The following is a 27,313-nucleotide window of genomic DNA, read 5'->3' as shown; positions in this document are numbered from 1 at the left end:
AATGAATGTTTCCTACATCTTTAAGATGTTAATGGTAGGTGGATACATTTTAGAGGTTCTCATGACAACGTATAATTAAGTGAAATGCATTTTAAAATGATTGGATATTTTAAAGGTTTGTGGATATAAATATTGTTAACTGGAATTGTTACACTTGTTTGTCTGATGAAGGTGGGACAAGGTCCTTGCCGAAAGCGTGTACTTGATTTTACGCTCACTTTATACTTGGTTCATTAAATTGTCAGTTTAACTTTTATTTTTGAAGCATTGCTCTTATTGTGACCTGGTTGGCTATTTTCAACAGTTTATAATCCTTTAATGTTCATCCCATTGCTGTTCTATGATGGCCACAACATATAACAGACTTGTTACGATCAGTGACTTAATCATAATCCTGTAATTTTCATCTCATTGCTGTTCTGTGGTGGCCACAACATATAACAGACTTGTTACGATTAGTGACCTAATCATAATCCTGTAATGTTCATACCATTGCTGTTCTATGGTGGCCACAACATATAACAGACTTGTTACGATCAGTGACTTAATCATAATCCTGTAATTTTCATCTCATTGCTGTTCTGTGGTGGCCACAACATATAACAGACTTGTTACGATCAGTGACCTAATCATAATCCTGTAATGTTCATACCATTGCTGTTCGATGGTGGCCACAACATATAACAGACTTGTTACGATCAGTGACCTAATCATAATCCTTTAATGTTCATCCCATTGCTGTTCTATGGTGGCCACAACATATAACAGACTTGTTACGATCAGTGACCTAATCATAATCCTGTAATTTTCATCTCATTGCTGTTCTGTGGTGGCCACAACATATAACAAACTTGTTACGATTAGTGACCTAATCATAATCCTGTAATGTTCATCCCATTGCTGTTCTATGGTGGCCACTCTCTGTGTTTTAGTTAGCAGGTGTGTTAAAGGTGTAAAACACTTTGCACTACTACACCTTTTTTCTTTGCCTACTGTAGTCCATGGAAGCCATTTAAGCACTATGAACAATTAAGTTTAGTTCTCTCTACTCGTAACCTTTTTTGCTGTGTGTTCTCACCATGGAACTCAATATTCCCTTCTTAAGCTTTATTTTCCAAGTGAATTTCTTGGCATATGTGTCACAACAAATAATCAGGTCATGACTCTGAATCCAAATCATAATCCTCTATGTTATGAATTGTTTAACTATTTACTATAAATTATTTTGAATTATATTTATATCATGCATATAAACAGCTGTCATTGCAAACTATGGAATATTTCGGAGGTTGTGGCTGTCTTTTTTGTTGTAGATAAATAAAATATACATGAAAAGGAACTAAAATAATTTTATTGTCCTGCAGCTCTCAAACAGTCAAAGAAATGTCAATGTATAGCATATATTTTTCTGCATGCATCTGAAAAAAATTACCCAAGACATACCTGTCAAGAATGTTCTCCTCTTCCTTGCTTAATTTGTAGTTTATTTTATTGTACGAGTAGAAGAACTTAAGATTGTCACACTGTAAGGATTTCGGTTTCTCACAGAACCAAGTAACACCTGCCTTTTCATTAGATAAGTCACATAAAGGACCATAATACGATAAGTTAAAATGACAATCAGTGATTTCTTCTTTTCCATTTGACTGGAATATTCCTTTGAATGATATTTTATGGGGATACAGTTCTCTGCCTTGCCGTATAAACGCCACAGCCTGACCAGAGTGCATCAACTTGACAGAGATCACAACCGCTCCTGGCCATAATAGAGGAAAGGATATTATATAACTTCCATTTTTAAAGTCAGTAACTATCCCACTCACACTTGCATTTAAGTGATTGTTAAATATTCGAGCCCGGAAGAAATCTCCATAGAATGTGTTCAGACTACCAAGCTGATCGTATGTTTGCACATATATATTAAGAGTGTCTCCAGTCATATAAGTGTTTGATGAAATGATGACATACCCGCTTTTCTTTGCACTGGTGCTAGAGTTAAAACTCATCAAGTGAAATGGTGGCTCATCAGAAACAAGTTTTCTGTATATGACATCATCTGCGACAATAAGTTTCCTATATATGACATCATTTTCTGCGACTTTCAAATTGTATGTTTTTAAACCAGTGGACTGGTGAAAGGTTTTCATCATTTGGCACTTCTGGTACATAAGTGGTTCTGATGAAAATACCTGGAAGAAAATGTCTAAGATGTAAATACACTGGAAGCTGATCATGACTTCAAGGGAAAACTTACTAAAATATCCTTAACATTCCTCAAAGTAAAATGAACAAATGATAAAACCTACCTGCTGAAAAGTCATCTCCAAAAATGTAGTTGCTAGTTGTCAACACTACGCTGTCTACTCCAAATATAAAAATTCTTAAGAAGACAATTGTGGTAAAAGCAACACAGACAGCATCAAAACAGATAAAGGATTTCTTATACACTATTCCCAGTAATAAACTAAAAATATCAACACAATCCGAAAAAGCTTAGAGAGTAAGTGGACAAATGTAAAGGAACAGTACAAAACAAGCAATTCCTTAATGACCCAAAACATTTCATAGATAACTGGGGGACAAAGCAAAAAGAGTAGAAATACCGTCTAATAAAGACAAGATTTTTGAAGACCCCCCTCCAAGCATAAAAATGCTAAATGAATAGAACAGTTAAAAGAAACAGTAAGAAAGAATATGAAATGGAAGCGAGTGACAGCCACAGAAATTGAGACAAAATTGAGAAAAGCTCCAGAAAGGGAATCCTCATATTGAAATGTAGAACCTTATTTCTCACTAAAGGTATTAACATCTTTACTCACAGATTTAGTAAAAATTATTTACATGCACATTCTGAACAGACACCAACATAGTTAGTAACAGGATAAACAAGACTCCTCCTTTAGAGTGAGCCTGCAAGCCTTCATAAGAACTAGAGACCAATAGCTTGTCTTCTGACCATCTATAAATTACATACTGGAATTGAGGCAGACACAGTATGTAGTCATTAAGAAAAGAAAAATCACTCATGACAATAGAACAAAAAGGCGATAAAAGAAAGTTATCTGGAACAAAGTATTACCTCTTGTTAAATAAAGCCACAATAAAGAGTTGTAAAATGGGGAAGAATCTAAGTATGGCATGGACAGATTACAAAAAAAGCATCTGAGAGCATCTCACATTCATGGATTAAGTATGAATACAGTGAAATAATGCATCTTAGCTTAATGCATGAGTGCAGGCCTACAAAAAATAAAACTCACAGGCAATAGACTTTATAGAGAATACACTGATAGCAGTGGAGTGCAAGGTAAGCAGTCCAAGTAATACAGAATGGGAAAAGGTCAGTCAAGGGACTTGAGTTCAAGACAGACTAAATCTTGAACAAATTGTTAATGATGCCTCTACTTGTCACCAGACTGGAAACATAATTATGTCAGCTCTGCGGTCAGAGCGAAGAACTTGTATTGTTCTTTGAAGTCAGCAGATGATGGTAGAAGTAAAGCAGATGAAGGTAGTAAAGGAGGATAGACACATACACACATCTGTAGAAGTCACAAGTCTGTGTCTATTGGCACAAAAAACAATCTTTGAGTTGTTAGCATGTCACAGATCTGGAGAAGACTGGATATGTCTACTTCTTTTTAGATTCATAGGTAAGTACTAGGTCAATTGCCCTTGTGGGCCATTTTAAGCCTAGCCAATGTCCTTTTGTGTGAATCAAACCCCATACCACTTGCCTAGGCTACTATACTAACACCCACTTAGGGGGACATGAAGCCATGTGATGATGAAGACTGGGGAAACTATTATTAAATAACTAAGGAGGAAGGGCAGGGCTGCTTGGAAGAATCACCCCCCCCCCCCAGCTGAAGTGAGAAAATTGCCTTTGTGGTCTGTCCATTGCCTGACTCCCTACTGTTGTTTCACTTGGTGAATGTGGGGATACAGGGCTTAACACAAAATATTTTGAACCACCCTTGATGACTGTCTAAAGCATTGCACCTCTACTCCAGTAATTGGGAACAAAATAGCCAGCTGGCAAAGATGGGGTATAATGATTTACAAACAGTGTCAAAGTCAAAGAAAACTTTACTGTCATTCAGAGCTACACAGCAATGTATAGCTGAACAAAATTACAATGCTTCATTCTCAATGCAGGAAACAGTTGCACATATACACAGAGAAAAATTAATAAAATATCACTGTAGAAATTTAATAAGTAGCAATTAGTAAGTAGAGTAGGACAGCAGTGACCCACAGCCATCCCAGAACAGGAGACAAGGGAGACAAGGACCAATATGAAGGTAATATTGTCAAAGTAAAATTAAAACAATAGCAGCATCTCTATGATTAGACTGAATTATTGCACAGTTTGTATATTGCACTTTACAGTCCTTCAGTGTGTAGGTGAGCCACCTTAGTATTGCACCTAGTTATTGCACATCCATAAAATAAGCCCCTTGATAGGCTAGTTATGTAACAGATGGCATGGTTCATTTTTCCCAAGAGTTCAACAGTCTAATGGAGAGCAGAAAGAAACTGCTTTTTAGTCTGGTGGTCTTACAATGCAGACTTCTGTATCTCCTGCCTGAGGAGAGGTGAGTGTACAGACCATTGGCAGGATGCATTGGACAGCTGGAAATCTTTTTGGCCCTGTCGATGCACCATCATTTGTGTAGATCTTCCAAAGGTGCAAGGGAGGTGCCAATGATTCTTTCTGTCAACCTCACAACACTCTTTTGAGAGCCTTCCAATCCTGATCATTACAGCTCCCATACCAGACTGCAATGCTGTTGGTCAGGACACTTTCAATGGTATCCCTATAAAAGGTCTGAAGTATGAAGCTTGGTAATTTTGCCTTCCTAAGTTTCCTTAGAAACTGCAAGCATTGATGACCTTTTTTGACTGTGCTGGATATATGGGCTGACCAGGATAAGTTCTCCATGATATGAACACCCAAGAACTTTGTACTCTTGACCCTTTCCACTGTCATCCCTTTCATCACTAGAGGTTTATGTGGTACTTGAGATCTTCTGAAATCAACAATAATCTCCTTTATCTTGCTGACATTCAGTGCTAGATTGTTGCTGTCACACCAGACCAGTAGTTGATCAATCTATTTCCTGTAGGCCTCCTCTTCTCTGTCTTTGATCAGGCCTATAACAGTGGAGTCATCCACAAATTTGATGATTCTATTCATCTCATGTCTGGCCATGCAGTCATGTGTCAGCAGAGTGAAAAGGAGAGGGTTTTAAGACACACCCCTGCAGTACTCCTGTGCTCAGGATGATACTTACAGAGCTGTTGTCTCAACCACATGAACCTTTTGAGGCCTTTCAGTAAGGAAGCTCAGAATCCAGTTGCATAAATGAGAGTTTATGCCCAGTTGAAGTAGATTCGATATCAGACCCTGAGGGATGACAGTGTTGAAGGCAAAACTGAAATCGAAGAATAGCAGTCTTGTACAGCAGTTTTTGCCTTCTAAGTGGGTCAGTGTTTCACGGAGAACTAGTGAGATGGAATCCTCTATACTGCGGTTTGTCCTGCATGCAAACTGCAGTGTGTCCAGTGTCACAGGTAAGATTGAGGCTATATGATCTTTGACCAGCGTCTCCAGGCACTTCATTATCGTCAAGGTTAAAGCAACTGGTCTGTAGTCATTCAGAGTTGTTGGCTGTGGTTTCTTGGGTAGAGGAATGATAGTCATCTCCTCGAAGCATTTTGGAACACTGGCTAGATGGAGTGAGGTGTTGAAGATTTCATTGAGTACTGGAGCCAGTTCTGTCACACATTCCCTTAGTACCCTGCCCATGACATTGTCAGGGTCAGCTGCTTTCCTAGGGTTGACACGTTTTAGGGTCCTGGTGACATTGATTGTATTGAAGCTCAGCACTGTTGCATCCTTGTCCAGGGATTTTGCATGCTGTTGTTTTGTTGTCAGCATCAAACCTACTGAAGAATTTGTTCAGTTGGTTCAGAAACTCAATGCTATCATCACATGAAGCTGATGTAGGCTTGTAGTCAGTGATGGTTTTTAATTCCTTTCCATAGTTGCCTGGTATCCTTCTGGTCCCTGAAGTGGCTTTGGATTTTTCTGCCATAGGATCTTTTTGCCTCTTTGATACCTTTGTTCAGTTTGGTTTGGCCACACTTAAAGCTTGCATATCTTGAGATTTGAAAACTGTGTTTCTTACTTTCAAGAGCTCGTACACCTCACTAGCTAGCCAAAGTTTTTGATTTGACCATAAGGTGATGAATTTGGTGTTTGTTACATCCTCCACACACTTAGAAATGTAAGCTGTGACCAACTCAGTGTATATGTCCAAGTCGATATGGTTGTTTGTTAATGCAGCCTGTCTAAACACTGACCAGTCTGTGCAGTCGAAGCAGTCTTGTAGAACTAAGATTGCTCCCTTAGGCCAGATCCTTATTTGTTTTCTAGCTGGTGTACTGGTTTTCAGTATGGATTTATAAGCTGGAACCAGCATGATGGCTAGGTGGTCAGAGCTCCCTAGATGTGGATAGGGTTTTGCTTTATATGCATCTTTGATGTTAGTGTACACCTTATCCAGTATATTTACCACCTTTGTGGCAAAGTTTACATGTTGGTGGTAGTGGGATAATACAGTCTTTAGGTTAGCCTGACTGAAGTCTCCTGCAATTACTACTGCATACTCTGTATTTCTATTTTGCAGGTCACTTTTAGACAGAGCGTCACTGATATTTGCATCAGGTGGGATGTAGACTGCTGTGATGCATATTTCATTGAACTCTCTTGGCAGGTAGAAGGGCCTGCATTTTATTGACAGAATTTCAATGTTTTCTGAGCAGAAGGTGGTGGTCACTACACAGTTGCTGCACCAGTTATTAACATATATGCACACTCCCCCTCCTCTGGACTTACTACATAGTGAATGAATTATGTCTGCTCTGAATAAAGTCATGGCCTCTACATTTACTGTGCTATCACTGATATTTTGGTTTAACCATGTTTCAGTAAACGTCTCCACAAGAAAGGTGGTGACATTGCCTTAGTCTACCATGACTCCATAACTATCGCACAATTTTCCAAACCTGTGCCTATCTTTGGAAACATAGAACTACTACCAGCAATGCTTCATATTAACAAAAGAAAACAAGTATGTATTGTAGTACTATATAGTCCCCCAGGTAAAAATATACCCATTTTAGAAGATTTTCTCTCCTGGGCAACCCAAAATATCTCAAACGAAACCATTATCCTGGGTGACACAAATATAAACTGGCAAACTCTCATCTGTAACAACCCCTCTAATAGTATAAACTTGTATAGGTTTACCAAACTCATCACAGATCACACACATATAGTAAATATACAAACTGAATCTATCCTTGACTGGATTCTTGTCTCACACCCTCACAAATACACTCACACAGGAGCCCTCCCAAGTGTCTCTAGTAACCATCTACCCGCCTTCACCCAAAGAACCCAAATGCAAGCAGCAAAAGCCCATCAGTATAAAACTTCTAGAAATCTTACCCATTTCACTTAGAAGGCATTTACAGATACTTTAAATGCCCACAACTGGTACCCAACTAAAATCCTACCACTGGACAAAGCAATAGACTACTTCAATAATATATTTCTTAATACTCTCAACAGTCTCTCCCCTATGCGAACAAAGAGAATTAGGCATAACCATGCCCTTTGACTAACAAAACCTACTAAACAAATTCTCATCACTAAAGACAGAGCCTGGAAGGAATGGCATCAAAATAGAACCCCACAAAACAAAATAAAATACAAACAACTCCGTAACACTGCTAAAAAGCTAATCTTTACTGACAAAAGAAAGTACTTCTCCACTCAACTAGACTCCCAAACAATAATCCCCAAAAATTCTGGAAATCTATCTCCTCACTCCTTAACCCTGGAAACCAACAAAACCCTACTCCATCTCCTGAGAAAGATCTCTGAAAAATTGCCCAGACCTTCAATACCCACTTCATTGAAACCATTCAAAAACTTGTTAACGATTTCTCTACTCAAACAAATTCTACCTCAAACAGTTCAGATAGCAACTCAAATCTCCCCTCTCCTAAGCCAAACACAGACTGCCCCCCCTTTAAATAACACCTCAGACAGTAGCTCACCCACTCATACTTTTACTATACAACTGGTGCCCACCTTTCTAGTGTGTAAACTGTTAACTAAACTAAAGCCATGTTCCCCTTCTGCTAACAGACTTCCAGCAGAATACTTAAAACTTGCTGCAGATGCTATAGCATATCCTGTTAGCATTCTCATCAATTGATCCATCTCCGAATCATACATTCCACAACTCTGGAAAAAATCCATTACAACTCCGCTACATAAAGGTGGTAATGCCAGTGATCGATCTCATTACTGCCCCATCGCTATACTCTCTCCGATATCTAAAATCATAGAAAAGCGTATATACACTCAACTGCTAAAATATCTCATCAACAACAATCTACTTGCCCCCACTCAACATGGCTTCTGCCCTGCACACAGCACCACCACTGCTTTACTTTCATTCACCAATGCTGTTAACAAACCCTTAGATGCTGGTCTAATAACCTCAATTATCTTATTGGACAAATCTAAGGCTTTTGATACAGTATCACACCCTAAACTACTACTACTACAACTCAAATCCTTAAATTGCTCCTCACACTCACTGGCTTGGTTTTCCAACTATCTTCCTGACAGGAAACAATCTGTCAGATGGCAAAACAAGCAATCCAAATATCTCTTGAACAAAACAGGAGTTCCCCAGGGGTCCATCCTTGGGCCACTACTATTTAACATTTCATCAATAACCTCCATAAAGCATCCCATCTTAGCACTCTTGTCCAATACGCGGATGATTCTACGATAATTTCCTCTGCCAATAACCTGCCAGATCTTCAACATCTAACACAAAAAGCATTTACTTCTATTGAATCCTGGCTAAATGATGTCCAACTTCTACTCAACCCAAAAAAATCAAAACTCCTAATATTTTCATCCAAACCTTTAAATCAGGACTTTTACATTTTCTCACAAAACAATACTGAAATAGAACAAGTAAAATCATCAAAACTTCTGGGCATCACAATTGACGACAAACTCTCCTTTAATAATCGCATTCATAATGCAATCAAGAAAACCCATTTTAAACTTAAGTTATATAGCCACAGATGTTTTATGAACTTACCCACCAAATTAAAACTGGTGAACTCTCTTCTCCTCCCCACCCTTCTTTATGGTAGCCCTGTTTTTACTAAAATACATACAACTCTCAAAACCAAATGACAGTCCTGCTACTATAAAATAGCAAAGTTTGTCTGCAACTTGCCAACCCAGAACCATCATTGTCTTGCCTTAGAAAGTATAAACTGGCTTGACTTCTCCCACTATCTGCAATACTCCCAACTAACACTCACCCACAAACTACTATATAACCCCAACTTTTGCCCCTCTCTTCAGACCATCTTACACACATACACACCTACACATAACCTTAGGTCCTCAAGCAAACAGCTCCTAAGCATATCTAATCCCAAAAAACGTGCAGGACAAAGCCTCAACTCCTTCATTATTGCCAAAGCTTGGAATGCGTTGTCCTCTTCCATTACTCAAATGGACTCCTTAAAAGCATTCAGAACTGCACTAAAATCCCATTACCTCAATAATCAAACATGTTCCTGCATCCACTGGCCTAAAACCACCTTAAATAGGTCACTGGCTCTGTCACTAGTCACCATCACAAAATGTCCTTTAGTTCACCCACCTATGTTATTGCCCCCCAAGTTTTTTTTTGCTTTTGCTGTAGCACTAGATTTTAGTAATCTACATGCTGCGTTAATCTGCTCTTACAGCAGCTTACAACTAAAGTAGTTACCATCAAAGAGGATATCAGGTGTAGGAGACATGATCTGCCTTTTACAAACCTGAACCGGGTGGGGTCCAGAGTTTGAAGATTACCAGTGTCTTTGTTTATAAGTTCCATGATGATACGTTCCATGGCCTTGCAGACCAGGCTCGTCAGGCTAATGGGGCGGTAGTTCCCGAGGTCCGTGGTGGCTCCCCCCTTGTGGATAACCGTTGCTGTGCACCATTCAGCAGGCACAAAGCCTGAGGTGAGGCTATTATTGAACATGGTACTTAGATGGGGTGCCAGTTCGTTCTGTAGTTCATGTAGAACGCAGCCTGGGATGTTGTCTGGTCCCATGGATGCTGTGTTCTTGGCTTTGGAGAGTGTGGTTTTTACCTGTGCAGTCGTGATTACAGGAACTTTGCATTCTTCCTGTATAGATATGGGCTCCTTAGGGGGTGAGAGGGGGGTAAAGTTAGCACTGAACCTATCTGCCAGGATGTTGCCATATCAGTTGGCTATGTATATTTAGTGCCATTGTGCTGTAACTCAGAGCAGATCTGAGTGTTGCCATTGAGATTCTTGACATAGCTATAGAATGCTTTGTGGTTGTCTTTAGAATCAGTGGTGATTTTGTTTTCAAAACTAGCTTTGGAGGATTTTATCAGGGATCGCAGCTTCTTACTGAGGCTAACCAGGGAGCTCCTCCACTCATGGGATTTTACTCTCTTTTGCAACAGTTTCTTCCTTCTGTTGTACAGTTTGTTTATGGCAGGGGACCACCAGATTGGCTTTCTTTTTTTGGAGGATAGTGTCTTGGTTCTGTCTGGGATAGCACGATCCATGCACTCATGTAAGTGCTTATAAAGTGCAATTGTGTAGGATTCAGTAGTCGTAACTGTACTGTCCATCTGCATGGGTGTTATGAAGTTCACCACTTCTGTCTTAAGAAGCATGAAGTTGGCTTTGGAGAAATTTTTTACCATGGTTTCCTTAATGGGGGGTGGGGGCAGGATGTGGATATCTAGGTTAATTAGCTTATGGTTGGATTGGACCAATGAGGCGTTGACTTCAGGTGTGGAACACCGGTCACTCATGTTGGTAATGACTAGCTCTAGGATATTGTTGCCCCTGGTGGGGGTGTGCATAAGATGATCCAGGGCATTGGAGTTTATGAATTCCAGAAAGTGGTGAGCGAAGGAGTTGGTACATGAGTAGTTTTCCCAGTTAATGGTGGGGTAGTTGAACTTGCCCATTATTAGGGTGTTTGGTTGAACCCTAATATTTTCCAGTACATCAACAAAAGAAGAGTGGGGATCCTGGGGCATGGTGGGTGATCTGTAGCAAGCTACAGTCTGGATTGCAGTTTTGCCCAGAGTTAGTTGCACTTGGATAACTTCGGCTGCATTATGCTGAGCAACTAGCCTGGAGGTGTGGATATCCTTAATGAATATGGACACACCTCTGCCTTTGGTGTTCCGGTCCAGGTTACATGGCCAAAAAATGTGGTATGAGTTATAGCCTGGTAGTGCAGGGGTGCTCTCTGAAGCCTTGAACCAGGTTTCAGTCACTGTGTTAGAAAAATGTGTACTTAAACATATATAAAGTGCTAGTCTAAAAGCAAATAGTATGTAACGCATTTTATTCTATTTTACAATATGGCAGTAAGAATGATCTTACATGTAATTGCTTGAAGCTTTGGAGCTGCAGTGTGATTGAACTCTGGCCCTGGCAGTAGCCAGCTCAGCAAGCTTATGTTTTTCACTAATGATTATCTGCTGGGTCAGGAAAATGAATGTATAACGCATTGAATCTTTTCTTCCTTCCTCTGAGATGGTTGGCCTTGTGAATATTATCAGCACAGCTGCTAAAAGTAATGTTGCAAGAAGAACAAAGAAGTGTATTACAAGACTGAACTGACTATTGTATTCGAGCAGGACTGAAACCTTGAAAGAATAACATTTACAGAAAGACATTATAACTGACCAGGTGCTTTGCAAGGCTGTATTATTTTCATGGGAAAACTTTTAAAAAGTATAACCTCAGCACTTTCTTATGAATAGAATATTGTAGACCATAGTGATGTAGGTGCCCTGTGACTGACCATGTCAGTAAGGTGGGCACAGCTTGAATGTATGATTATAAAATGAAGAGTATTTCCTGTATCATGCCACACAGAATTCTATACTTGTATTTTATGGTCTTTTGCCTCCTGGTGTACACTAGTAAAGTTTTTGCATCTGAGCCTTTTGTGCTGTCCTAATTTATGTTTATTTAACAGTTTGGTCCTACGTTTGACCGGAAGCCCTCGACAGCTACAGATCAGAAGTGTACCGGTGGTCGAATACTGCGCAGGAGAAGCTACCGAAACGGTTCTTCTTGAAGCACAAAGTCCTCCGACTGAATTGTCGTCTTGAGAGGCTGGCCACTTTTCTGATCTGTGGCTGAAGAGCGGTCTCGAACTAGTGGACCCAAGAGGCTCAGGTAGGAAGATTTTGCCTTTTTTCTGTTTTAGATCAGGGACTAGGTTACAGTAAATGTTATTGTCATAGATTTGTTGTACAGATCAGGGACATAAGAAATTACTGTGCATTTTGTCATAGATCAGGGAAACAGAATAAGGTAGGCAGTTATTCTAAATAAACTGTGTAAGAAATTAAGATACCATGTGGTAAGAAAAAGGGTTACGTAACAGTCTTCTTTTGATATGGGAAATCAGTGCACTAAAAAAACACGAGATCCGCCCCTAACTGATGACGCAAAATACATGCAGTTACAACGAGCAGATAATATAAGGTATTATACAAAATGGGTCAATAAATACGAATTTGACGGTAAATTAAATAAAATTTCATTAGTTAAACTTTTGAAACAGCTTAAATCTGACGCAGAAGGTCAGGCAAAAAAACAACGACAATTAGGCATTCCTCAGGCACACAGGTGGATTGAGGAAGTGAACCGAAGGGAACAGAAACTTAAGAATGCAAAAGCATTATTTTTAGACAAAGAGGATAATAATACAGTAATAGCGACGGCCCCTCCCCCTCCGCCCCCTCCAATACCCTTTTTAGGATATGAAGCAGGAGGACAGGCTAGTCCACCTCCACATTATCCTGAAGTTGCAGGGGCATTAAAACCGTTTATTAGAGAACCCATTGAAACTAGGTCCCGGACACGTAAGACACTTAGGGACACAGATTTATATCAAATAGGGAGAGACTCACTAGAAGAAAGTGAAGAAATCTGTCCATTAATCGAGGTACCAAACCCTCAGGCAGGACAGGAAGGGCAGGACCCAACTCTCCTGGTGTATAGACCATGGACACCAGAAGACATTCGGAAAGCTACAGAAGGAATCCCTCACCCGAAAATCAATCATAAAAAGTTTATACAAGATTTGCAAGGTATGAGACTAAGCTACCATTTAAATGGAGAAGAAGTAGAAAAAGTAGTTAGACAAATTATAGGTCCAGACTGGCACATGATTTGTGGCACCTGGAACGCTCATGACGCACAACTTAAGCCACTCCTACATAGTGACGCAGAATTAGACACCAGAGTGAAAGGTCTTACAGACCGAATCTCTGAGAAATGGAAACCTAGAGCAGATTGGACTTGCATTAATCAATGCATACAACAAGACAATGAAACTGTAGATGGGTACTATGGCAGATTATTGGAATGTTTCAATAACCATAGTGGCATGACTATTCCTGAAAGTCAGACGAATGATAGCGCATATGAACAGCAACTGAAAAATGCATTTTTGAAAGGTTGCATTGCCCCTATCAGTAGCTTTATTACAAAGCATATGATAGACCACCGAACAAGTAGGCTACAAGCCTTACTTGAGTATGCTAGACATGCTGAGACACTTTAATAGTAAAAAGAAAAAGAAGACACAGGTCTTCACAGCAGAAGACGGCGCAGAAGTCTTCGTTGTGCAGGGAGGTAAAAAGGGTAGGAAAAATACCCAGGGTAATAAACAATCTGACAAAAAGTCAGAGGATTTTGAAGAGAGAAAAAAGAAAGGTGAGTGCTTTAAGTGCGGTAAAAAAGGACATTTAGCAAGGGATTGCAGGCTAAATAAAAAGGCGACTACAGAAGATAAAGATAAAGGTGATGAGGACTGACTATATGATAGTGATGACAATCAAAAATCATCAGAAAAGGTTAGCAAACAAAAGACAAATGTAAATGTAGTGGAAGGAACAGAGGAAGTGCAAGCAGATGAAGAGGATGAAGAAGGTGAAGTTTTAGACTTAGCATTATTGAGCTTAGAGCTCTATTTGGAAGACACAAAACCGGAAGTTACACTTCTGGTGGAAGGTAGGGAAGTGAAATTCTTGTGTGACTCAGGAGCGTCTCGAACTTTGATACACCCTTCAAAGTTACCAGAGCATTCTGAATCACCTGACTATATACTAGTGAAAGCAGCAAATGGACAGCTATATAGGGAGCCACTCTCCCATGATATAGCAATAACTGACCCTGTTTCAGGTATGACTCAGAGAAGTAAGATTGTACTTTCTGCAAAATGTCGAGTAAACTTACTGGGAAGAGACCTTATAAAGATGTTTGGCATAGCAGTAGTTCCTACCATGCAGGGTATGGAGGCACAAAGACAAATGGATACTTTTGTGGTGCGATCGGAGGGTGAAGCTTTTTACTGGTACAGCCAGGATCTAGTTACGACTGGTCCAGGGGCAGTAACCGAGGAACTGATGAACGTAGCCATCAGTAAGGTCCCCTCCCTTGACACTGATCAACAGCATTTGTTACATTGTACTCTATACTACTGTAGTATGCCAGGACCGGATAAGGAATATGAGCAAGAATTGTTCAAAAATCCTGCTAACAGATTAGTGTTACGAACTTTATATTGGGATACTGAGGGAAACAGTGTAGTAAGCTGTTCATTACCTCAGGAATTCATGAAATTATACAAATCCAATAGACTGCCACATGTCAGCTTGACAAAAAACAAAGCTGTGAGGTGGGCAGATTTAGGAGAAAAAGTAACAAAATGGGAAAAGCAAACTGATTTAGAATTGTCAGAACAGGGAGTACAGAAACAGAAATTGAATTGGCTCACACAGACACATCCATCTGCACACTTACAACATAGTGAAGACAGCTGATTAGCATTCTTATTAGAAGAAGAAGGAAAAAGCCCTGTGTGATATACCAAAGATTCTTTGGTCGACAGGAAAATCAGATGTAGGACTTATTCGAACAGCAGGTCCAGTAACCATTACACCAAAATCAGCATTTAGACCACAAAAAAGACAATACCCCTTGAGGAAGGATGCAGAGCAGGGAATCAAGCCTATAATAGCTGCATTACTCAAGGAAGGAGTACTGGTAGAATCTCTAGATTCACCATGTAATACCCCTCTATTTCCTGTTAAAAAAGCAAACGGGGAATGGCGGATGGTACAGGATTTACAAGCCGTAAACAATGCAATAATACCCAGAGCACCTACGGTGCCAGATCCACACACTTTGTTAAACGATTTGAAGCCACAACAAAAATATTTTACTGTGGTAGATATAAGCAATGCTTTCTTTTCAATACCTATACATCCTGATAGCCAGTATTGGTTTGCATTTACATTTCAAGGTAAAAGATATACCTATACTGCTACCGTGAGGGATATTGTGAAAGTCCAACGATATTTGCACAAGAAATGGCTAGCAACCTGGCAGGATTTACTCCACCAGGGGGCAGTCAGATTCTACTTTATGTAGATGACATCTTGCTAGCAGCCCCCACCCAGCAGCAATGCAGGGATGATACAATAGCATTATTGAAATTTTTAGCAGCACGAGGACACAAAGTAAACAAAAGTAAGTTACACCTTTGGAAAAAACAGGTTAGATACCTAGGATATGTAATATCCAAAGAAGGTAGAGTACTAGACGAAGATAGAAAAACAGCAATTTTACGGGCACCTAAACCAACCACCAAGAAGGAAATTATGTCCTTCTTGGGAACGACTAATTTTTGTCGAAGTTGGATATCGAACTATGCTTTAGAATCTGCTCCATTGGCTGATTTAATATATAAAACACCAATGGCAGCACAAGATGTATTACAATGGACACCTGAAGCAGAAACAGCTTTCTGCAGACTAAAACAATTGATAGCTTCATCATTAGTTTTAGGACGTCCGAACTACCACAAAAATATTTTTTCAAACCGTAGATTGTAAACAGGGATACATGACGTCAGTTCTGACGCAACAGCATGGGAGTAAACAACGCCCCATAGCTTACTATTCCTCACAGTTAGACCCAGTGGCGCGATCATTGCCTCACTGTGTACAAGCAATAGTCGCAGCTGCAATGGCAGTACAGGCTTCAGCCTCTGTGGTATTATTCCACCCTCTCACATTGAGAGTGCCTCATGCAGTTGCGATAATTTTACTGCAAGAAAAAATAGCATATCTATCTCCTGCTAGACATCTTTCATGTATGACCATACTGCTGAGACAACCTCATATGGTAATTGAACGTTGTACAACATTAAATCCATCAACGTTACTTCCGACTCCTGTGGATGGCACACCACACAGTTGCCTGCAGGAAATTGAGCAAATAACTTTGCCCAGACAAGATCTCACTGATATGCCCTTGGATGATGCCGAGGTGACATTTTATGTGGACGGTTCATGCAGGAAGGGTCCTACAGGGAAGAATCTAGTAGGGTATGCAGTAGTCACAGACACAGGGATTTTAGAAGCCCAACCTTTACAGCATAACCTGTCTGCTCAAGCAGCAGAATTGATAGCCTTGACACGGGCCTGCACTCTAGCGAAAGACAAATGTGTGAACATATATACTGATAGTCAGTATGCTTTCTCTACAGTGCATGTTTTTGCGCAACAATGGAAGAATAGAGGAATGATAACATCTACTGGTAAACCGATTAATCATGCGCAACTTATTTTGAACTTATTAGATTCCATTCAGCTACCTACCAAAGTAGCTATTTGTAAATGTGTAGCTCATACAAAACAACAGGATTCGATTTCAAAAGGTAATGCACGAGCTGATGCAGCTGCAAAGCAAGCAGCTTCAGACTCAGAAACTTTACTTTTGAATGAGGAATTACAACCCTCTGAGATTTTAGATTTAGAAATGTTGAAAACAATGCAGACATTGACTACAAAAGCTGAGAAACAGAAATGGGAGAGACGAGGTGCAATCCTCGAAAATGGACTGTACATCTCCAAGGAGAAAAAGCCAATATTGCCGTCTAATTTATTTAGATATGCAGCTTTGTTGAGCCATGGGCAGAGCCATGTCTCAACAGGGGGGATGGTACAGTTAGTGAATCGAATATTCCAAACATATGGATTCACAAACTTCACACAAAAATTTTGTGCAGCATGTCATATTTGTAACAAACATCATGCACAAGGAGCATTCAAACCCAAGCAAGGGAGTTTTCCTACACCACCATATCCGTTCCATACTATCTGTATGGATTTCATAGAACTGAACAAATGTGAAGGGAAAAAATACTGTTTAGTGATTATAGACATGTTTTCCAAATGGGTAGAAGCTTTTCCAACTAAAAATCCGGATGCAGCAACAGTGGCAAAGGCCCTAGTAAAAGAAATAATTCCTAGATTTGGCATACCGGAGAGAATCTATAGTGACAATGGGACACACTTTGTCAACCAGACAATACAGCAACTTGGGAGATTCTTTGGGATCTCCTTAAAGAATCATTGTGCTTACCACCCACAGTCTGCAGGACTGGCGGAAAGGTACAATGGAATCAGATAAGCTTCTTTGAGATCCAAAGTTACCAGCCAGGCATCCTTGGCCAACAGTGGCAGTAAGTGATGCAGAGTGAGCATTTTGAACTTTGGTATCACCAAGAAGGAGTTTAGAATGGAAAGATCTAGAATGGGACGCCAAGTGCCTTCTTTTTTTGAAACTAAGAAAAGTCTGGAGTAGAAGCCCTGGCCTACCTGCTGTGCAGGAACTGGCTCTATTGCCCCCAGATTTAACAGAGACAAAATTTGCTTTTTTGCTTCTGCTCTTTGGTTTGGGGGAATGTCTGGGAATCCCTTGGGCACAGGAAATGTGTGGAAGGAAAATTTGTCTCCCAGGGATACAGTTCTGAGTACCCATTTGTCGTCTGTGATAGTGGCCCAAACATTTGCAAAAATGGCCAACCTTCCCCCTAAAGGAAACTTTGGGCAAGCAGGAACAGGCAGGAGTTGGCTAGAGTCATTGAGAATGCTTGGATTGGGATGTAGGCTTAGAACTTCCTGTCTTATAAGTGGAAGCATGCCATTGCTTAGTCCTTTGAGGGGTAGCAGCATGCCCCCTAGAAGATTTGAAACCTCGAGTCCTGGAATGGTTCTGTCTGCTGGTATCAGGAAAAGTTCAATTCTTTGAAGGGTAATTCCTGCTGAATCGAGGAGGTTGAACTTGCAGAAAGTCTTTAACTGTTTGCATAGACTTGGCCTTATCCTCCATCTTTTTCAGCACCTCCTCTGCTTTGCTGTCAAAAAGACTGTCCTTGTGCAAAGGTACATCTAAAAGCTTAGACTTGATGGGCTCTGGAAGGGACTGTTCCCTGAGCCAAGCATGTCTTCTGATAACAGACCCAGTAGCTGTCACCCTGCAGGAAGCTTCTAAAATACCAAAACCACAATGTAATGAATGTTTATTGACAAGGCTGGCAGAATGCAGCAAATCTTGCATATCTTTACTCTCTGCCAATAAAGGCACACCTACAATCTTTGCCTTAATAGCCTCCAAGGTATGCTGTTGATACTTAAGCATATGAAAAAGACAATTGCTAGACCTAATAGCAAGAGTGGTGGAGGTATAGACCTTTTTACCCCACCTATCCAGGTTTCTAGATTCTCTGTCAGAGGGAACATGATTCTTAGTAACAGTGGCATTAACCCCTTTAGGCCCCTGGGAAATAACCTCTGGGTCAGCTAGAGGATTCCTAAAAAGAAACAGATGTGAATCAGGAACTCTATAGTACTGGTCAGGTTTCCTGGGAGCAGGAGGAACATAATTTGGAGTTAAAGAATTTTCCAGGAAAACATCATCAACCACTTCCAACACTGGAGGAATGGCCAGAGGCTTATGCTGAGACAAATCCAAGAACTCCCTGATCCTTTTCTTAGACTGGGGGTAATCCTGACTTTCCCATTTAAAATGCTCCCTAAGAGTATTCAAAGTATCACCAAAAAAGTAATCTTCTGGAGGAGAAGCGGAAGGAATAGGTTCCTCTGCATCTGAATCCTCAAAGGAGAAAAAACATGAGAAACTTCCTCTTCATCAGTAGAAATGCTAGAAATATCAGAACCTGAATAAGCAAAACTTCTGGGGACAAACCCCCTACCCCTTTTGGAAGGAGGAGGCTGGGAGCCCCAAATAAGAGTCAAAAGGTCATTAGCCATTTCAATCATTTGGGTTTCAGGAGTATGTGAGGAAGCTGGAGCCTGCTTTCCTACAGACTTGTGGCTGGCGGATCTACCTGCAAGACGGAAGGACTCGGGTGGCTTAGGCACAGCTGAAGTCGTGGCAGAGGTCATCAGTATGTGCCTGCTGCCAGAACGAAGAAAGGAGGCCTCGGAAGCTGATGTCTGCTTAACGGCTCTGGATCCAGGCAAGGTGGTGACAGGCAGAAGGTCAGAAGACAATGTGGAAGCATGTAGCATGGAGGACTCCGAAATGGTCTCAACAGAGGCCTACAGTTGAAAATCCGTGGACTGCAGGGGCTGCAAAGGCACCTCACTGGCCACCGCAGGGCTGGCAACCAACTTAACAGGAACATCGCTGGTAGATTTGACCCTCAGAAGACTGTCGCGGTCTTTATCCTTACGCGTCTTAGGAACATCCGAAGTTGGAAGACCAGCGGACGCCATACCAATGAACTTAGGCCAAACTCCAAAATGCTTAGCTAAAAACTTAGCCCAACGACGAATGGTACGTGGATTAAAGGAGGCACGGAGCTCACAGTTAGGAACATCGTGTTCAAGACCTAAACAAGTAAAACAGTAAGAATGAAAATCCCAGTGAGGAATCTGCTTTCCACAGGCAAGACAATTAACTTTTTCTGACATTCATTAAAGTAAGAAAAGAGGATCCCCAACAGGGTACCTAGCTTTAGCTGACTTCAACTTAGTGGTCGGAAAACAAAGGAAGGTAAACAGCCGACCGGCACTTGTGCACAAATGCTTCTGCTTTGGGCTCCGCTGCAAGACGACTGAGGAAATGGCGTCGGCTGCCTCCTTTTGTATCTGACGTCCTGACATCTTTTACAACCGACAGCAGCCAACGTCATATTTACATACCTTTTGTATTCTGGCCGATCGAGGGCTACCAGGGTCCAGATAACCCATTTGTTAGGACTGCAACAGTGAAACACGATGAACATCCACACACACAACACAACACCCACCTCACATAGCACACACAAAGACTAACTTATTCTGAGGCACTTAAAAGCAATCTTCCTAAACAACAATGATTGCCTAGACCACCCATTGACAAAGCAATGTCTCAACAAACCTATAGGCACTCAAAAAAAACAAACAACACCTAACACCATACATATAGTCACTCTCAATGGAGCCACAAATACTAAGCCCCTAAGGCAAGCAAGCACACATCCTAGGACTCTTATATACTAATGTCCCTCTAACCATGCTGAACAAGGAGAAGGTGACTGTTAGATGCTTATCTGGAGGCAGGAGCTGCCAAATCATGTGTAGCTCCCACTGTATTTTCATTGTAGAAGTAACAGACTGCAGTTTTCCATTATACCACAAGGCAGAGCTCCTTTACAGGAATATAAAAGACAATTTTGAAAGTGAAAGAGCTATATATATATATATGAAAGAGATATATATATATATATATGACTATAGCTGTCAACTCTTAGCACAAAAAAACTGGACAAAGCTCATAAGTGGTAGTGGCGGCTAGGGACATTATGCTCTTTTTAACCTGTACTCAAGGTACAGGGTTTGAGCCTGAGTACCTCTAGCCACCAGGCATATTGACTGGGGGGGCATTTACACACACACACACATCAGTTTCTTCTGTTAAGTGTATGAGTATTTAAAAAGTGCCTGTTTACTGGTGTTGCCCTATTTACAAGATAAGAGTTTGAGAGCTACAAACAACTAATATTCAGTAAAGACCTTACTCTGAATAAATTACAGTGAGAAGCACTAATCAGGGACAAATCCAGCAATAATTGGAGACATAGCTGCTCTCATCCTCTTAGCACAAAAAATCTGAACAAAGCAAAAAATAATAAGGGAACAAAGTCCCAAAAATAAAGACAAATTTTAAATATTGCTGTTATAAACTTAGAAAGTTGCTAGAATAAAAGTTCTTGTGTTATCTTGCATTTTCTGAAGGATGTGAAGCCTGTCATTATTTAATGAATTCAGTCCTCATTGATTTGCCACAAAAATCCAGAAAAGTACAAATTTTATGAGGAACAGACCAAAAATATGAGGCAAAAATCTGGACATTCTGCGAAAATCTAGACAGTTGAGAGTTATTATGGGGACAATCGGTGACACTTAAAATGTTGGTACTGTTAACTTGAGACACTGAATGTGATTTTAAAATACCTTTTCTGGAGCAAAAGTCATCTGTAACTCTTAATTACTATCATTAGGTATAATTCGCCAACTTTTCTCCAAAAGTCATGACTTTTTAGGAGGGATTAAGTGGGACAGAGCTAAAACTAGAGTCAAAATCAGGGGCAGTTGAGAGGTAAGAAGTATATGCACAGAGTTTTCCTTTTTTCCCTACAACTTACAGTAGCATAGCAGAATATCCAACTGTACAGTAAGCATGTAGCCGAAGGCTTGTCTGTACCCTTTCAGCATTTTCACTTTAACCCCCACAACAGCCTAATGAAATAATGAACATTCTGCTGCTGAAAACAAATCTTGTGCAATAAAATCGCCCACACAGACTACTGTGGAAAGGTCACTTAAAGCACTTCAAGCTGCCTATGAAAACAGTACATTTTATCGCATTTTGCTTTTCTGCACACCATATACAAAAATTATTCACACACATATTTTGGTTCAAACAAAGCCCAGCACATGGGGATTGGCCAGCCTCAGCATGTAACATCACACCCGGCCTTCCACTGAGTTTTCAAACGCCAATTGCAAAACCTCAAAAATGTGATTGTTAAAGGGGAATGCGGTCACGCAGGGAGGAATGATTGGAACAGGAGCAATCCGAGCAAAATCTTGTGAAATATGAACTGTGGTGATTTTTGTACAGTGGAAAGTCTAAAGTAAAATATTTCTACCCTCCCCAAAACAATCCACCTCAAAACTGTACACATGGGAAGTAACAGGGTTTGGGACCTTGAACTCTCATGCATCGGTAAATTTTATATGAAAAGAAATTGTGAAGGAAACAAACTATTAGCGGTCGGGATGTATGTGACAAACATGCTGTCGAAAAGCACTGCAAAATACCAACAGAGGGACAGAGTTATTTTCTTTTGTACATACCTTGTGTCTCACACACACACACACACACACACACACACACACACACACACACACACACACACACGCGCACGCACATGCACCACTCCTTACCATTCTACATCGCACCCGAGCAGGTGTCTTCATTCAGCCAGGCCAGCTGTTTCTGCTCACATCTGAAGCAGCTAGTTGTTCCTGCCATTCCGCTGTTCCTGCTTGCATTTGAAGCAGCTAGTTTCCTTACATGATCCAACAGCCAGGCCAGCTGTTCCCGCTTGTATTTTGAAGCAGCAGCCAGCCAGAAATGCATGAGCTCCTTCAGCTCAATTCTGACAGGCTAGTAGAGGGAGCTGACATCATTGAGCAGGCTGGAATCCTCAAAGGAGCTGACGTCATTGCGTACGTGATGACATCAGCTCTAACAGCAGCGGAAATTTAAAAAACTAAAAAACAAAAAGAAAAAAATCGGAAATGAAGGGGTGCCACTCGGGAATCGTGGCACCCCTTCATTTGAACCCCAAAACTTGGTAAAAACAGAGTAATTCGGCATGGTTGAGAGGTCTGAATAGAGTGTCTCATAGTTGGTCTGTTCAGATTGATCTAGGGGATAGAGTGTGCTAGTACTGTTGCCCTAAAGACTCTTTATTGCTAAATGGCATTGCATTTTCTCATATTTGTATTGTTGCATTATAAATCTTTATTGTTCAGTGACATTGCATTTTCTCATATTTGTATTGTTGCATTATAAATCTTTATTGTTCAGTGACATTGCATTTTCTCATATTTGTATTGTTGCATTATAAATCTGTATTGTTCAGTGACATTGCATTTTCTCATATTTGTATTGTTGCATTATAAATCTTTATTGTTCAGTGACATTGCATTTTCTCATATTTGTATTGTTGCATTATAAATCTTTATTGTTCAGTGACATTGCATTTTCTCATATTTGTATTGTTGCATTATAAATCTTTATTGTTCAGTGACATTGCATTTTCTCATATTTGTATTGTTGCATTATAAATCTTTATTGTTCAGTGACATTGCATTTTCTCATATTTGTATTGTTGCATTATAAATCTGTATTGTTCAGTGACATTGCATTTTCTCATATTTGTATTGTTGCATTATAAATCTTTATTGTTCAGTGAGATTGCTCTTTGCTCATGTTAGTATGATTGCCTTCAAGAATCTTTACTGTTGATTGACATTGCATCTTTTTTATATCTGTACTGTTGTATTAGAACCTTTTTTCCCCTCAATGACATTGCATTTATTTCCGTGTTTGTATTGCTGCATTATAAAAGCTTTACTGCTCATTGATATTGCCTTCATGTGCATGTGTCAACATCTTTTCTGTTGAGTTCTGGGGAAGGGAGTAAATGTATGGTTTCATGACATGCATATCTCACTCTGCCTTACTGCTAACTGGTGCACTGTTAAAATAATTTGTTTGTTATTGTGCTATTGCCCTTTAAAATTAAAGTGTCACCTAGAATAAAATCTGTTATCACTTGCCACCTTGGGTTGTTGGGCCTAAAGAAGGGGTGTCACCAGAGTCAGGTAGGAGGGCACCCATCTCTACTTCAGCTATACCCGCTGGTGGGCTACACATGCATGCACTAAGGTCATTATGCCACGGGTATCAGTTTGATTCCATCACAGTCCACGTAGTTGTAAAGGACCTGAGCTGTACCTCCCTTGACTATATGAAGAGAGACATTATGGAGCTGTCAGACTGTGTGTCTCAGGCTGGTATGAGCCTGGCACAGAGCAGCATATTACCATCAGAGAGGATGATGTCACAATATGAGCAAAACATGTGATTTTAACAATTTGCTGTCTTTATGGTGTCATTCTAAGGGAATCCAGTATTTGTCAGCTTGGGAGGACACGCTCAACAGACCACATTGCTTTGCCAAAGATGGTCTGCACCTTTCCCCTTTTGATTACTTGCTAAAACTTTATTCTTCCCCATAGTGCCTTTTTAGGCAATGCCAAACTGACAAACCTACTGACATAGCAAATAGAACTTCAAGGTGGTACTGCTCAATGACAGGACCCTAAAAAAAAAAAATACACTCCCTCCAAACCCTTCTCCCACTCAAGAATATACATATATATCTGTGCAGTTACCGAGACATAGTTTAAAGCAGCAAAGAGTATCCTGGCATGCAAGGTTTCAGTGCCTTCCACACTTTTAGATCAGTAGTTGCACAGAAAAGGAAAGAAAAAGAAAGAAGGTGCTTCAATATACATCAATAACAAGCACACCTCTAGGGTGGTCAGACAGGATGACAAGCATACCTCTAGGGTGGTCACACAGGATGACAAGCACACGTCTAGGGTGGTCACACAGGATGACCAGCATACCTCTAGGGTGGTCAGGCAGGATGACAAGCATACCTCAAGGGTGGTCAGACAGGATGACAAACATACCTCTAGGGTGGTCACACAGGATGACAAGCATACCTCTAGGGTGGTCACACAGGATGACAAGCATACCTCTAGGGTGGTCACACAGGATGACAAGCATACCTCTAGGGTGGTCACATAGGATGACAAGCACACGTCTAGGGTGGTCACACAGGATGACAAGCATACCTCTAGGGTGGTCAGGCAGGATGACAAGCATACCTCTAGGGTGGTCAGACAGGATGACAAGCATACCTCTAGGGTGGTCAGACAGGATGACAAGCATATCTCTAGGGTGGTCACACAGGATGACAAGCATACCTCTAGGGTGGTCACACAGGATGACAAGCATACCTCTAGGGTGGTCACGCAGGATGACAAGCACACATCTAGGGTGGTCACACAGGATGACAAGCATACCTCTAGGGTGGTCACGCAGGATGACAAGCATACCTCTAGGGTAGTCAGACAGAATGACAAGCATACCTCTAGGGTGGAAACACAGGATGAAAAGCATACCTCTAGGGTGGTCACACAGGATGACAAGCATACCTCTAGAATGGTCACACAGGATGACAAGCACACATCTAGGGTGGTCACACAGGATGACAAGCATACCTCTAGGGTGGTCACACAGGATGACAAGCATACCTCTAGGGTGGTCACTCAGGATGACAAGCACACCTCTAGGGTGGTCACACAGGATGACAAGCACACGTCTAGGGTGGTCACACAGGATGACAAGCACATCCTCTAGGGTGGTCACACAGGATGACAGGCATACCTCTAGGGTGGTCACACAGGATGACAAGCATACCTCCAGGGTGGTCAGACTGGATGACAAGCACATGTCTAGGGTGGTCACACAGGATGACAAGCATACCTCTAGGGTGGTCACACAGGATGACAAGAATACCTCTAGGGTGGTCAGACAGGATGACAAGCACACGTCTAGGGTGGTCACACAGGATGACAAGCATACCTCTAGGGTGGTCACACAGGATCACAAGCATACCTCTAGGGTGGCCACACAGGATGACAAGCATACCTCTAGGGTGGTCACACAGGATGACAAGCATACCTCTAGGGTGGTCACACAGGATGACAAGCACACGTCTAGGGTGGTCACACAGGATGACAAGCATACCTCTAGGGTGGTCAGGCAGGATGACAAGCATACCTCTAGGGTGGTCAGACAGGATGACAAGCATATCTCTAGGGTGGTCACACAGGATGACAAGCATACCTCTAGGGTGGTCACACAGGATGACAAGCATACCTCTAGGGTGGTCACACAGGATGACAAGCATACCTCTAGGGTGGTCACACAGGATGACAAGCATACCTCTAGGGTGGTCACACAGGATGACAAGCATACCTTTAGGGTGGTCACACAGGATGACAAGCACACGTCTAGGGTGGTCACACAGGATGACAAGCATACCTCTAGGGTGGTCAGGCAGGATGACAAGCACACGTCTAGGGTGGTCACACAGGATGAAAAGCATACCTCTAGGGTGGTCACACAGGATGACAAGCACACCTCTAGGGTGGTCACACAGGATGACAAGCACATGTCTAGGGTGGTCACACAGGATGACAAGCATACCTCTGGGGTGGTCACACAGGATGACAAGCATACCTCCAGGGTGGTCAGACAGGATGACAAGCACATGTCTAGGGTGGTCACACAGGATGACAAGCATACCTCTAGGGTGGTCACACAGAATGACAAGCATACCTCTAGGGTGGTCACACAGGATGACAAGCATACCTCTAGGGTGGTCACACAGGATGACAAGAATACCTCTAGGGTGGTCAGACAGGATGACAAGCACACGTCTAGGGTGGTCACACAGGATGACAAGCATACCTCTAGGGTGGTCACACAGGATGACAAGCATACCTCTACGGTGGTCACACAGGATGACAAGCACAAGTCTAGGGTGGTCACACAGGATGACAAGCATACCTCTAGGGTGGTCACACAGGATGACAAGCATACCTCTAGGGTGGTCAGACAGGATGACAAGCATACCTCTAGGGTGGTCAGACAGGATGACAAGCATACCTCTAGGGTGGTCAGACAGGATGACATGCTGGAGTTCCTCCACGTGGGAAGGGGTGCTTCAATATACATCAATAACAAGCACATCTCTAGGGTGGTCAGACAGGATGACATGCTGGAGTTCCTCCACATGGGAAGAGGTGCTTCAATATACATAAACAACAAGCACACCTCTAGGGTGGTCAGACAGGATGACAAGCACACCTCTAGGGTGGTCAGACAGGATGACAAGCACACCTCTAGGGTGGTCAGACAGGATGACAAGCACACCTCTAGGGTGGTCAGATAGGATAACAAGCACATGTCTAGGGTGGTCAGACAGGATGACAAGCACACCTCTAGGGTGGTCAGACAGGATGTCAAGCACACGTCTAGGGTGGTCAGACAGGATAACAAGCACACATCTAGGATGGTCAGACAGGATGACAAGCACACGTCTAGGGTGATCAGACAGGTCA

At 41.4% G+C, this 27,313-nt stretch overlaps 1 protein-coding gene across 1 annotated transcript in view; it reads right to left on the bottom strand.

The window, feature by feature from the left end:
- LOC122808933 (NXPE family member 4-like) overlaps nt 1-27,313 on the bottom strand; it is a 575,570-nt gene that overhangs the window by 340,582 nt on the left and 207,675 nt on the right. Inside the window, exon 2 of the mRNA XM_044080072.1 lies at nt 1,444-2,189. Within this exon, the coding sequence (XP_043936007.1) occupies nt 1,444-2,189 (746 nt within the window). The remainder of the gene's footprint in view (nt 1-1,443; nt 2,190-27,313) is intronic.

This window comes from Protopterus annectens, chromosome 1.part1 (genome assembly GCF_019279795.1).
Source record: "Protopterus annectens isolate FY-2018-M chromosome 1.part1, PAN1.0, whole genome shotgun sequence".
In the NCBI taxonomy this organism is placed as follows: domain Eukaryota; kingdom Metazoa; phylum Chordata; order Ceratodontiformes; family Protopteridae; genus Protopterus; species Protopterus annectens.
Note: the sequence above shows the minus strand (reverse complement) of the source record. Positions and strands in the feature narration are given on the sequence as shown.